This window comes from Helobdella robusta (assembly GCF_000326865.2).
Source record: "Helobdella robusta unplaced genomic scaffold HELROscaffold_9, whole genome shotgun sequence".
Lineage (NCBI taxonomy): Eukaryota > Metazoa > Annelida > Clitellata > Rhynchobdellida > Glossiphoniidae > Helobdella > Helobdella robusta.
The window spans coordinates 1,507,605-1,522,804 of record NW_008705512.1 but is presented as its reverse complement, the minus strand read 5'-3'; the positions used below and the strand labels follow the sequence as shown (position 1 = coordinate 1,522,804).

The 15,200-nt window shown below is 31.3% G+C and overlaps 1 protein-coding gene across 1 annotated transcript; it reads right to left on the bottom strand.

Moving 5' to 3' along the window:
- Positions 1-9,474: 9,474 nt before the first annotated feature.
- On the bottom strand, positions 9,475-10,068 carry HELRODRAFT_70673 (hypothetical protein; the record flags this gene model as incomplete). Its single annotated transcript, XM_009032904.1, has 2 exons — positions 9,475-9,710; positions 9,903-10,068. Coding segments are annotated over 2 exons (402 nt in total), but the record flags the coding sequence as incomplete, so codon positions are not given.
- Between the last annotated feature and the right edge of the window lie 5,132 nt (positions 10,069-15,200).

Here is a 15,200-nt window from a genome sequence, read left to right as displayed (position 1 = left end):
TCTAACTTATGAGTATTGGAGCTGTTTGTCACAACATATTTTCTAATCATTTAAACATCACTTATCCCAATTCCCATTAAAATATATGAATTCCACAAACATATCATGATTTAACAGCTAATACTTTATAAATCTAAATTTTGCTATTGGTGTACAATATGATAAGTTAGTCAAATTGCACCAAGCCCAAATACAATCATTTTGCTTAAACATATCAACCCAACTAATGGATCACACGCATATGATAAGAATCAATGCTGTGTGCAATTAAATTTTAAATTAATTTAATTACAAATATCAAATCTTACTTGACATTTGTCACCAGGAACAGGCACATTTTTATCAAAATGAGAATAGAAACTGTAGTTTCGAGCTGTAGTAAAGACAGTGACAACAATAACTACTTGAATTACTTTTACAATTTTATAAATTATTGAAAGTAGAAAAAGCGGTAAAAAGTAAAACTAAAGAAAGTTTTGAAAAAAATTAACAAACAATAACCCCTTTTTGATTCCAACCAAGCATCATATTCCACATTCCTCAGAATATCAACAGCCAGAGACTTGGCCACTTTGTATGGAAAAGCTGTTCTTACCTAAGGACATTATTAGAAAACATGCAGGATTTATAAATGACAAATAAGAATATAATAGAAACATAATTGAATGTTGATAGATTCATCCAAATATTCTCCACCCCTCTTCAACCTATCTAAAGGAATTCCCTTTGTTTTTAATATTCACATCAATCCAACTTCTGACAATAAACAACCTTCTCGTTTCAACTACAAGCTGACTACACGATTTTTACCGAAACTTCCTACTTGCAAAATTATAATTTAATTTGAAAACATTAATGCGTTAAACCAGGTTGGCAATGAATGCCATTGTTAAACATCTTTCACTGGGCCATCCGCATATCTGAAGTAAAGTTCCTTAGCATTCAGTTATGTTAGGCTATGTTTCTTGGCATTCCCCATCAGTTCCTCCAATTCACACCCTCAAAACCAGATCATCCTTCCCATTGTGCTTTAATCTTCAACTTCTAGTTAGGTACAATTCACTCATCCTTGACTTTATGCTAAAGTCTTAGCCAAGACTGTTGATATTGCCTCTATTCAGGCCTTGTTCTTTTACTTATGGTAACTTTCAGCATTTAGGTAATTTTTTTTCTCCCAACAGAGCAAGTATTTTAAAAATGACAAATTGTTTAAAGCAGAGACATTAAAATTGTTTATGATCATGAAGAGATAACATGGCTAAAATAAAAATCAAAAAGATCAAAAAATCAATAAAAATGCCATAAATAACTTGAAAATAATTAAATAAAAAAAAACTGAAATAAAGATTTATAAACCTAGAAACTAGTGAAAAAATCAAAAAACACAGCACTTATATTTCCATATACACACACACAAACTTACACCTGCACTAAATCGTACATGTGCCAATAAATGATTAACAAACATCACATCATCTGATACTCCAACATCAATGCACAGCTCATGGATATCATGAAAAGCCCATAGTTGTCCCAAGTAGGAGCATCAAGTTAAACATCTCAAAATTATTTTCCAAATGATTTAAAGACATTTTAAGCAACTGAAGCAAAAATATAAAGTATTAAAAAAAATTAAATAAAACAAATCTAACATAATTGCCATTCATATCAAATGGTGAATTTGGGAAAAAGTGACCAACTGGGCTGTGAAAAAGCAAAAAAAAATATGATATCAGATTAAATTAATAAATAAATATCAGCACCATAAAATTTATAAACATATGAATTTTATGGTGAACTTTATAAAATTTTTAAACATATGAAAAATTAAAATCAATATGAGATGAAATTAAAAAATTATTGCCCCTACATGAATGGAGTCTTTGGCGTTATTGGCTCTTTTTTCATCATCTCCCTTGACTTGCCCATGCAATCAGTCACTCCAAACACATTCTCGTACAGAATTTCATATACCACAGCTGACAAGGTTTCAAAAGAGGTTTCAGTAAAATTGTTTTCAAAGAATTTTTTCACACACAATCTTAAAATTAGCGATAAATGTCATGTCAACCATTAATTTATATATATATATATATATATATATATATATATATATCATCATAAATATTCCAACTACTGAATTTAACTCATTAACAACTAATATAAAATGCATTTCAGAAAAAAATTAGAAAAGTAGTTTATATGAGAGATAATGAAGTAGCAATGTTGATGAACTAACATTGGCAAAGTGCATTGGAAGCCACATACTCTAGAGGATAAACCAAGTCAAAATGTTTGTCATCAACTGTGCATAATATTATCTGCGAGGTACCAGTTTAATAATTATAACTCCAAATTTATTCAACTTAAAACTTGCTTTAACAGATCATTGCAATTAATATAGCTGGCAGGGAATATGAGTTTGAGAAGAGAGTTGTTAGTAGAATGTTATATAGTGGACATGAAAAAGATACATAAATCAAGAGTGAAATACAAAAATTGTAAGCCATGATCTGATCTAAACGTGGGTCAGAAGTGTTTGATTGAAGAACATAAACTAGGGACAGATATGAAGTTCTGAAAACAAAACTAGGCATACCATTAGACCTAGGCTAGCATGAAGAATAAGAGAATTCAAAAGCAAAATCTCTCATTAGTGCTAGTCAAAAGATACAATAGTTGAACAGGTTTCAATTTTAAATGTTGAAGTCAGGTGATTGTGATGATCAATAAAAGAAAAAATATTCATATGTATTGAAACATGACAAATTTTTTAAAAAGGTGTATATTATTTAACCTTTTCTGAGAAATTGTTGAATGTAGCGAGCTTCATATTAGTGCTCAGTGACCAGAATATGCTAATATCTTTTCTGTAAATCATCAAAAAAGATAAACAAATCAATAAAATAAAATGAAGTATCAGCAACAGACGAAAATACAAACTTCATGATTAATGATAGATACTGAAGCAAAAAGTTGAAGTCATCGTTTTGAACATTTTCCTATTGAAAATCATTGTAAATTGATGATGATCAATGAGAATGACAAAAATGTTCACACTACTCAACAATTTTATACTGTAACCATAATTTTCTTTGTAGCTTATAGTCGTGACATGATGTAAATTTGTTAAAAGCTATGATTTAAATAAAACAAAAATTTATCACTTCTCACTCAAGTTCTATTAAAATTAAACGATGATATATAGAGAAAAATAAAAATTCCCAAGTTAATTTCATAAACATTAATTATCTTTTGACTGATATAAAGTTGTGAATTTTTGTTGATAATATAATTATATTTAGTCCCAGCCCCAAAACTTTTATACTCATGTTTAGAGAATGGCTTGCCATCCTTATTCAAATGATGAAAAATACACTATATGAGTATAACTTCAACCTAACAACAACGTGTTTCCCAGTTATTTAGCATGTTACTAAGCCAAATAAATAACTTGAATCATGCTCATGCCATTGCACCAAACTAAATGCAAATAAGTCACCTATTTATATTTTCTAAATAATTTCTAAAACAATTATAAGTTTAAATTAAATTAGAAAACAAAAGCTTTTCACTGTTAATGATATTGCAAATAATTGGTTCAGTCGTTTCATGTATTTAATATCACCATATTATACATCATGGGCAGCGTGGTAGTCAACAGTTAGATTTGTGGTGGCAGCTATTCTTTACCAGCTTATGAACTAACAAACTCATCATAATTACTTCAAAAAACAGTATACACTGTGCATTAGTGTCTCAACAGCTAGCATAATGTCATAGGAGTTTTACATGTTTTTACTTTATGGTTATCTCATTTCAGTGTCATGATGTCTTTACCACCTGAATCCTTTTCAGCTTATTTCATTACCTTCAAAATCTTCATCATAATTGAGAAATTAATCAATTGAGTGCAAATGGATTTTTAATGGTTGCTGTTGCACTTACCATATTCAAATTCAAATTTGAAAAGAATTTTGGACTTTTATTTCTATTTAGAATTTACTATTAATTGACTAATCTAAGAAATACATTAACAGTTAATGTTAATACTTAAAAGTCAATAATGATTAACATTAACTATTAGGTTAGTTTTACTTTTGTTCTTAAATTTTTAATTAGTAGATGAGCTCTCTCAGGAAAATTATATATATTCAAATTCAAAGCTTTAGTTAAGCATGAGAATAAAACCTAATAAATTTCATCATCAATTAAAGTGTGAAACAGTTTTAAAAACTATGTTTACCTTCATAGACATAGACATGTGGTAACTGATGTACAATTCATTGACCAAATCATACAAAATTTGCGTGTCAAAAAGCTAAGTAGTTTAATTTTTAAATTAAATAAAAATTAAATTTTAAATGGGAAATCATTTACTACGTTTTAATTGAATCGATTCAAACAAGTACAAAAATTGCCCAAAAAACTCTAGCGGCGAAAGTTAAATAACCTTTTCCGATGCAATGCGAAAGAGGCAGCTGCCATCTTTTGGAATCATTTTCCTCCACAAACCAAGTTCGTGTAAAAAACTGTCGAGCGTTATCTCTCCTTCAGATTTTGCAGACTTTATATGACCCCGGGTGAATCTCGGATACATTCTTCAAGTTATTAGGTGATTATTACTTTTTATTTCGTTGTTAGGAAATTTAAAAAAAAGCAGTTTCCGTCTTCTGATCACAACAAAAAAGTTCGCGCTGCTAGTTTTGTTAATGAAAGAGCCAAAATAAACATTAGGCTATCTAAAAAAAATTTAAGCGCAAACTTCAGGAGCAGCTACCATAGATATACATATATGGATATATATATCCATGACAGCTAGCTAAAAAAGAATTTTGTAAAAATAAAATTATTTTGTTAATTAGGAACATTGAATGTTGTATAGTTGTTGTCTGGAGATAATTTATTTGATGTATCAAGACGATCGCCAGATCTAACAGCACATGGTTTAAGAGTTTTTGAATAAAAATATTGAAAAAGTTAGATAACTAACAAGTGAAGCTGGTTTTTCTATTCTCACTGAACTTAGAATGTGAGATGAATGCTCCTTTTCGACTCTTCCGGGTTGACAGAAGATAAGAGATTAAAAGCGGTTTTGCATTCTCTCTCAGCCAGTTGCTCTTTGAACTGTTTGCCGACTCACTTTTTTAAAAAAAACTTATAGGCCTATTCTTCAAATTCCTAACTATTTTACTCAACTTAAGTTTTAGACTAGACGTTTTTTCCACTGCTGAAGAAACATGATCTGGATAGAGATGACTTGAATAGTTGCAGACCAGTGTAAAATCTTTTCTTTATCTCTTAATTATTGTTAAAATTGATTTCTAGAGAGCTTTTGAAGCACTTGAAGCATACTTATCTGTTGCCATCATTTCAATCTGATTACAAACAACATCATCACTTTTCTCAACTCGTGTTAAACACGTTTATGCCAAATCAGCGTGTGCTTTTTCAGGCCCTTTCCTCTGAAAGTCTCTACCTCCTTGTCTAACTGTTTCTCCATCACTTGCGAAGTTCAGAGCTGATCTCTAAACACCTCTTTTTGTAAAATTCACTGAAGAGCGCTGTTGATCATTGCGGCATTGGCGCTTTACTATCTAGTTGATTGATTAATTGACTGATCCTTCTACTGAGACAGCTCTTCTGGATTTTATGTTGGTTCTGTATATAAACATGAATGCCAATAACTCATCTTTATGGAATTTGTAGATGTTAGTGCTGCCTTTGACTTAGATCGTGATTGGACCCTCGTCTATGTTTCAAACTCTAGTAAATCGTTTGGATGCTTGCTTGAGTGAAGTCTATGGTTAAAGGGCAAGAAGTTGGCTTAAGCTTTACCAATCCAAGACAAAAATTATCCTGTTGGTACGAGGCAACAGTTTTCAAAAATTAATTATTATTATTTCAGAAATTAAATCTAAATTTTTGTGAAGGACTCGTTTCTAGAGAGCTTTTGAAATATTTGGAACAAAGTTGTTTATTGCCGTCACTTCAAGTCGGAAATAAAATTTTGTTCGAAACAATAACTATAATTTTCCTGCTGTTTTCGTTTTGTAAAGATTCTCTAAAAGTTGTTGAGCTTCAGAATGATACCTTTTGTCAAACGTTTTAACATTCTATCTTGTAATTAGTATGGTTTCAGAATTTCTTGCTCGTAGAACTAGTTAACGCCCCGAGCTCACGCAGCGTGTTTTTATGAATATGAATGACGGATCTGTTTACGTTAGGCATTGTTATTGATTTAACTAAAATTCTTTTGACTTTGTGGCTCTTAAAAAATTAATTTTTTATGGTCTTCGTGGTACGTATGTGGTATATTAATTTACGGTTTAAAAATTGTCTGGGAAATAGGCAACGATACGACGCCTCTGACTCTGAGCTGAAGAAAGTCTCAGGGATTTATTTTCGGTTTATTTCAATTCATCATATTTGTGAATCGTCAGCCCATAGCATCGTCGATTTGTCTTTGTATTTTATATGCCGATGACAATAAATAGTTTTAATCGTCTAGGAATATTGTGAATGATAGAATAATTATATAGGTATAAGTGAATTGACAAATTTGGAAACTGGTAAATATATAAATTTAACATTTACACAAACAAATGTTTGTATACTGTTCCGGGTCCAAAAAATTTTAAACTAATATTCATGATTTGCACATTAATATTGCTGTCTCATTTAAAGTCTAGACTAGACAAAGTTATACTCATTCATCACATGTTAGATATCACTCATAAATCATATCACTTCCTTAAATCAATAAAATCAACCATAAGTTAAATCTACATAAATTTAAATAAATTATTATTTACATCAGTTTTATTTCGCCGTATTTTTCCTTTAGAAACGTCATTCGGCTAATAACCCATTGTACATTGTTAATCATCATTTCGTTACACAGAAATGTATATAAAAATATAATGCAATTTATCTTTTATATCTTATTTATTTAGGATAAAACGGCTAGGAAGGAATTGTTAGCTATGATTAGTGCGACAAAGTATTTCACAAATATATCTACGGAAAAAAAATCATTTCTTTTAGCCTTTAAAAGTTTACTAAATTTTATGAACCCTGAAGAACAAGTGGGGCATGAATAGATCTATTTATTTTGAATTTATTTAATATATTGTTAATTTATTTGATATGCATTACTCATTTTTGTTCTTTATTTACGAAGCGTGAAATTTGAAAAGAATTAAAATCGAAACGCGGACAAATGAAAAAAAAATTTGTGAACCTAAGACTGATGAAATATTAAATATCTTTGTTGTGGAAATATGATTAGAATTTTCCTACGTTTATTTTTCTATCGTATTTATTTTAAAAGTAATATTAACAACGTTATTTATGTATGATGATTACATTAAATTAATTTCGAAAGAGCTTTGACACACACACATGAACACACACACGACACACACACAGGCACACACACACAAGCACACAAACACAGGCACACACACACAATTTGAAATCTTCTACATTTAATTAACAGTTAAATAATCTAATATCGTCAATAAGATAAAATAAATTTTAAAAAACTTTTTGAAAATTATTAATTTCAAATCACACTGAAGGGATAGAGCTAAAAAAATTGCCGATACAAACTTTGGATTATTTATATACATTATACGATAGAAAAAAAAATCTCGATACAACACAGCCTAAGTAAATTTTGCAAAGTTCACAGCTATGTCAAATGGAATGGAATTCAACAACAACAGTATAAATTACTACTGTTTGAATGAGTGTGGCTCTCATTTTAAAAATAATTTTTTAACCTCCAAAACTTTAAAACACCACTCATTTAAAACATCATTCGTATAATAGCCATCCCACATGTATTACATATAATCTTAAAGGCATCTTATCAATAAGAAGGCAGTATTTTGAAACTCCACGATTTAAAGTGCGCTCGCATAGGTTGCAGCAGTGAGAAATAGAAACCGAAATGAAATAAATGCATGCTGATATGCTAGTTGAAAAAGCTTATCAAAAAATGTTGTAGTTTTTATATCATTCATATTTAAAAGGTAGATGATATCAGGAACGAGTTATAAATCATTTGGATGCTGCAGGTTCGATCTGATGGTACCTTACGTACCAGTGCTTATGAACAAATGCTGCATCTCAGCAAATTATTTGCGAAATATAATTTATTTAAATTATTATATTAATAAACATACACAAAACTTTTATCAAAAGCCATCCACTCGACGTAATTTGTATACATTTTCAGATGATGACAAAATTATTTCTTTGAATTAATCTACTAGATGTTGTGCATCGTAGATTGATTGTTCGTTGTATAAACATCATGAGCCATCAATGCTATCATCCAGATGAACGCTAACTCCAGCCTGAATAAACAAGTACAGTTCATCTCCGGAGAGTCGTCTTTGTAATGGTTGCACGTCAAACGATTTTCAAAACAATCTACCGGTTATTATTTTTAGTTAATCTATCAAACTATCAAAAGCGAATTTTTTATAGATTTGTTTGTGGTTGCTAGTTAGATAGGTTAGAGTAGCTGAATTGATCGCTTTCATCATTGCCGTTTTCCTCCAATATAAAATTTTCACGATCGTCATAATTACTTTCTTCATTGTTACCAGTTAGTTGCATGTTACTTTCTACGCTGGCCGATATCTTTAACGGTCGCATAGTGGACGTGGTCACTGAGGCTTCGAAGCATTCAACCAAACTAACGGTGGATGGAGACGGAGGAATGGTGGAGATGTTGTTGAAAGACGTCCATCGTTTTTGAAAAAATTGTGGTCGCTTGTAATTTTGAAATACCGAAAATATTCCCTTGTAGTGTTCACGAAATTTAGAAGTGTTATTATTTTGGGTTGGTAAATTTAAATCACTAGGCGAATAAGTTTTTTCTAACTGTTTTTTCCCGCGGGGAAGTGTTGTGCATGCATATGTTTTATTTTCTGCAGTTTGATTATACAACTCAACGTTAACATGATCATTTTCACTTCGTTCGTCCAGTTCGTCACATTCATCAGAGTACTCATAAACAGGTGTTAAAACTGTTTGGTTCATTTTCAGTATAGGATAATTGTTAACAACTGGTTTTGTTTTGTTTTTTTCCGGTAGTTTTGGTACTATTTTTGGCTCAAACTTACTCTTAACATGTTTGGCGAGTGATCTTGGCAATGACCAAAACTTGTCAGGCGGCGAAATTGCATTTTGAAATTTATTTTTAAGAAAAATGAACTTATTCTTGTTTGCTGAAAATGTTTCGTTGGCAACATTTTCTATATCGTATTCTTTTACGCTTCCGAAACGGAGATTTTTGGCACAACCGAGAGTTCTATCGTCATTTGTGTTTGATATGTATTGACTGAACAATCGTTCCTCGTTAATTTTTGATTGGTTAAAATTATCATAAATTGAGTCTAATTGTTTTAAAGTACCCGCATTTGGTGCAACTTTATCTAGAAAGTTGTTCGCTCTGGCAAATTTTACTAACTGTTTTCTAAACCCTCGATTACTTAACACTACCGTTCTTTTTCTCTTCAAATAATCAATTGTTCTGAGAAGATTCATTTTGTAGCGATTCATGAGGAAGGCAGCAACAATTGCTCCACTCCTGTTGACACCCAGGTTGCAGTGAACCAGGGCTCTTCCTCCTTCTTTCTCGGATTGATCTAAAAATTCTATGGCTCGCATGAAATGTGCAGATATGTTGTAATCTTCGTTGTCTGAAGCTCCCAGTATTAAACAGTCGGAAACGCCAACGTTGTCTGGATAGATGTTTGTATGGATGAAATCTTGAATTTGTTGCAAGCAACTGGATTCGCTGAGGCTGTCATCGTAATCATAATTTTGGGAATGATCATTTTGTTGTATAAAAGGTTGTTGGGATCGATAACGGTTACGAGCACTGTCTTTGGACTGCTGCTTAAAAAATGGATAACTGGGGTTGGTGATTGCTAACTTGCTGTTTCCCGCGCAGTTTACAACGTGCGTTATGCGATATCTTTTCAACAAGTCGTGATCATCTGCATGCTTTTGGTTGCCCATGAACAAACCATCGGCCAATTCAGTCATGTCACTTGGTGGACGTGCCATAGAATGAACGACGAGTATTTCTTTCATGCGATCAAGGTAGTAGTTGTCGTCAAGTGTGACTGCCGTTGCGACTGAAGAACTGTTAGTGTCGGCGTGATTAGAAGTCGCAGAATAAGCAGAGCTGGCAGTCGCTCCATTTGCAGCCGCTAAAAATTTTTTTTCTGGAGACTTTGTTGTTGTATTTGTTGAAAATGTCGATGTTGTCAATTTGTCTTTAGAATATTCAACGTATGATTTCGAGGTTTTCATAACGCTTTCATATTTACCTAAGCACCTGGTTAGATGTTTTTTTCAGGATACAACAGACTCGTCATAAAAAATATGTTATCCAGCATTCAGTTAAACGATGGAAACGGTTTTAAATGAAAAGTTTTTCTATAGATTAAAATAACTAAAAAAAAACAAAATGTTTTTATACCATTACAAGGACATTTTATACCATTTTAGAAAATTATTCAAACTTTGTGAGAATAGTCGAACTTTCGAAATGTACGGTGAATTGAAAAAATTCCTAAATGTTGCTTTGAAACTGTTACAAATTTATAAGAAGTTGTTAGACAATCATACAAACAATGAATGATAACAAGAAATAACTTTTCATCTCATTCCACATCCCGGCTATACAAGTTTTCAATCGTAATTTTTTTATATAACTTAATAACAGAACAATGTTTCAATGTTAGTTATTCTACAATTTCAGATGAATAAATTTTAAAATCAATTTTTATCATACGTATTGCATTTAAAAATTATTATTAAAATTGATTAACAACGAACAATGTTATTATATGTTTTTTTTTATATTGTACGATCAATTATATACCTAAACGCTAAATTTCAACGAAGCTCTAATGAAAGATTGTCAGAAATATACAACATATTAACACACACACGCACAAACACCAAAATATATAATTTTATTCATATGTTATATATATATATATATATATATATATATATATGTATATATATATATATATATATATAGACACTTATATATGCGTTATAACCATAACACTTGCAGAATGATCGCATATATATCCAATCCACATTAATATAATTGTAGTAGGTAATTATTTGTTTATTTATCCATATTAATGTACTCAGCGCCAAACATCGCACTTATAACCAGTCATAAAGCATCAATAAGCATCCTACATTTCATCCATTGCTTGCCATATTTCATTATCCATCCATGCAATTTCTTCTATAAATGTTCATCCTATATACCAGTATTCAATATACTTATGCATATGTATATATTTTTGTGTATTTGTGTACGTTAATAAATGTATGAATAATATTTGAATACAAGCACACAAATGTAAACACACGCAACATAAAAAACCCACACACTTTTTATTTAATATATTTTAATTTACTTATATATGCACACATACACACACACATATAAAAGTATTGAAGTTTCTTTGAGTTAAATTTATTACCAAACCCTTAGGTTCAATAGCAAACAATAAAAAGCATATACTGAAACACTCATTTTGCCTCATTTTCTCGAAAGAAAGTTCTTAAAATGATCGAAAAATAAATAATTGAATATCGCTGACACTCACAATCAAATCAATTCTTGTTAATGAATTTACAGTGGCAGTTTTTATATCTCTTTATAGAGACACATTCGAAAGTGTTGGCGTTTTAAAAAATTTCTCCTTCAGACCTAAGTGTAATTAACTATTTAAATAGCGAGCAAGAAAGACTGTTTCTTAATGGCTAGCCCCTTTAACCGAAAATAATTTTGTAAAAAAAAAACAAATTTCAATAAGAAAATTTTTAATATAAAAATTTGACCTGAAAAGATTTTTTAAATTTAATATACGGCATACTTATGCTTATATGTAAAATAATTATTTTTATTAATAAATTTATATTAGGTGGAAATATGCTGTTTTCGAAATCTGAGTCAATCATTCATTCATATAATTGTAGATATATATCTAACTTCAAAATTAGTGTGTACAGAAACAAAACATTTGGAGCAAGTACAAATTGTTTACTTCTTTACAAGCAATCCATCGCAACTGTGCTTCTCGCACTTTTTAGCTTCGTGGACCGACAACGAATTTTAGGGGAACGTTCCGGGCCGACACCCAGCCATGTGAAGTACATGTGGGAAGTTTTGATGTGCAGAAAGAGATTATATCGGCTCTTAAGTAATTAAGTAAATGGTTACAATTTTGTAATGTATTTTCATATCTGCATTTCAATCCTTGCACTAAGAGTTGGACTAGCTTTTTGTTTGTTTGTGTTTGTATTTGTGTTTGTCTGTTTACATGTTTGTTTGTTTGTTTGTTCTAATATTTTCTTTCTAGTGTGGCTGGTTGTGTTATTCCTTGTAGGCTTTTTGAAGTTGTCTTCTATTTGAGTGGAGTGAAATTGTTAGAGCTCCAGCCAAACAACGTTCTCCATTTGTTATTGGGCAAATATTTCTTTACATCAAAACAATTTACGTCGTGTTTAGAAAAAAAACTTTGACGTTAACGAAGTAACGTACTTAGATATCGATGCAGTTGTTTTCTTGTTGTTCTTAAGCACTTTGATGAATCGAACATTGTTTTCTGTTAAAGTTACTCGAGCAAAACTACTCAGCTTCAATAACTTTTATTCAGAAATACAGTTTGGTTTTTATAAAGCCTGTTGAGTGATTTTTCAATTGATGTTTTGGGATGTTTATTGTTATAAAACATTAAATTGTCCACAAAAGTGTAACTACCAAAAAGATTATGTAGGACACAAACACGACCCGATGTACGTACTTATTGGTTTGGAATGAACGCGGTTTCTGTGTGCACGTGTAGGTAAATCATTGCACCGTAACCGGGCAGAGTTTGTTGTTGAGTTTCAGACAAGCGCCTCTTGAACCAGCTGATCGTGAAGGAAAAAAAAACAAGAGACATGACTTCTTGATCGGGTACAACAATATTTTCAAGAGCAAGCGTTGCCGAAGTTATGAATGATTGCGATAACAAACTTATTTGGAGATGTAAACCATGTTGTTTGGATGAATATCAATGTATGAATGAATGTCAATTATTTTTCTAAAAACAATGATTCTGCTAATAAAATCATTTTTGTTTTATATGAAGAATAGAACTTTGGATCTGATAAGATCATAAATGTTGTTGTTTTTTTTTGCTGCCTGGCAGCCAGGCGATGTTTTCACGAGTGTGAGTTCAATGCAAGACGATAGTATTTTTCCTTCTTTCGGTTCATCACTTATATTCAACTTCGAAATTTAATTTTTTTGATTATTGTCTTATTTTTATTTTTCGAAGCAATATTTATAATTATTTTTGATTTTTTTTTTATTGAAATCCATCCCGTAAATATCATCCAATAAATATCAAAATATCCATCCACATATCCGTTAATAGACAAAAACAAAACAACCCATGAATTTACATTGGTTGTTATCTCTGCAAATAAAAACTTTTTGCATGTTCAGCTGGACAGTGTCTATAAATGTTCAAGCAGAGCTTGAAGAGTAGAGCAGCGAAAAACATTCCAGATGATCTGATTAAAGGACGAGACGATGTACGAACATATCAATGAATATGTGCAGTGCTGTGCTGTGTTGTAATTGTTGTTAGACAAAAAATGTGGAAAATAAGAAGAATTTTATCCTTTCCATCATCAAAAAACAACTATAAATTACTGATGAAAAGAAAAACACAGCTAATAACTTAACAAAACAATTACTTGCAGAAATCTATAATCTCACACACATTCATACACACACACATATATACACGCATTCACACACGCACGCAGGCATTCACACTTGTACACATTCACACACGCCCATACAAACTTACTACTAAGTAAATAAATAATTGTTAGTCTATCCCTTATGTAATGAAATGTTTGCAATAATGAACAACGAGGTGGAAACATTGAAAGAGCTTATAAGTTATAAACTTCGTACGTGCATTATTCATCGTAACATCATCGTCATCATCAGTGCTATCATCACCATTATCATCAGTGCTATCATCATCATCAGCGCTATCATCATCATCATCATCATCATCATCATTATCATGAAACGGTAAAGTGCCTGGCACTGCTGTTATAGTGTCGGGATTCGGCTGCACGGAGATACCTGCCTCCCACATGCGATGTGTGTTCTGCGTCGTTCCACTCTTATGAATTGACATGCATTTTTGTTTGCTGTTGACACATCTGAAAACATTTAAAAGTGAATTGTGATAAATAAATAAAATTAATAAATAAAGATTTTATATTAGTATATTCATACTCTATTTTAATTTCATATCACATTCATTCATCAAATATTTCTATCAAATAATATTTTTCATCATACTCTAAGCGGTTGTTGACTTTGATTTGACATCGAGCATGTTTCATTGTGCATGTGCATCACTTTGCCATTCTACCTCGTTCAACTCGTTATCTTCATGCTAACTCAAAATCCACCAAAATATTGCTTCCACCTTCCATGAAACCTTCCACCCACCCGCCCACACATTCACATAAATTCACATATTCTATTTTAAGATAAGATTTTATTTTTAGCAAATCGTTGCTGTTTCAGAAGTTATCAACAGACATTTGTTTTTTTTTTTTGCAAGTGTTAATATAGTGGAACAAAATGCTTTATTTCAAATAACAAACGCTGCCCGAACATTAACACGTGATTTTAAAAGACAATACATCCATTAAATGCCATATGTATGAAATATTAAAATTTGAGTGCAACCATGCAACATATGATATGCAACAAACAACATACAATATGCAACATGCAACATACAATGTGCAACATACGGTATGCAACATGCAACTTATGATATGCAACAAACAAGATACGATATGCAACATTTAATATGCTACAAGCTACATACAACATATACATCACGCAACACGAAATATGCAACAAGCAACCAATACAAGTTGGTACCATTCACTGCAGTAAAAATTATACTAGCAAAAACGTGACACATAACCACATATAGAGCTGAATAGATACTCTGTGAATGAAAGATAAGTGGATGGATGGATGGATGGATGGATGGATGGATGGATGGATGGATGGATGGATGGATGGATGGATGGATGGATGGATGGATGGA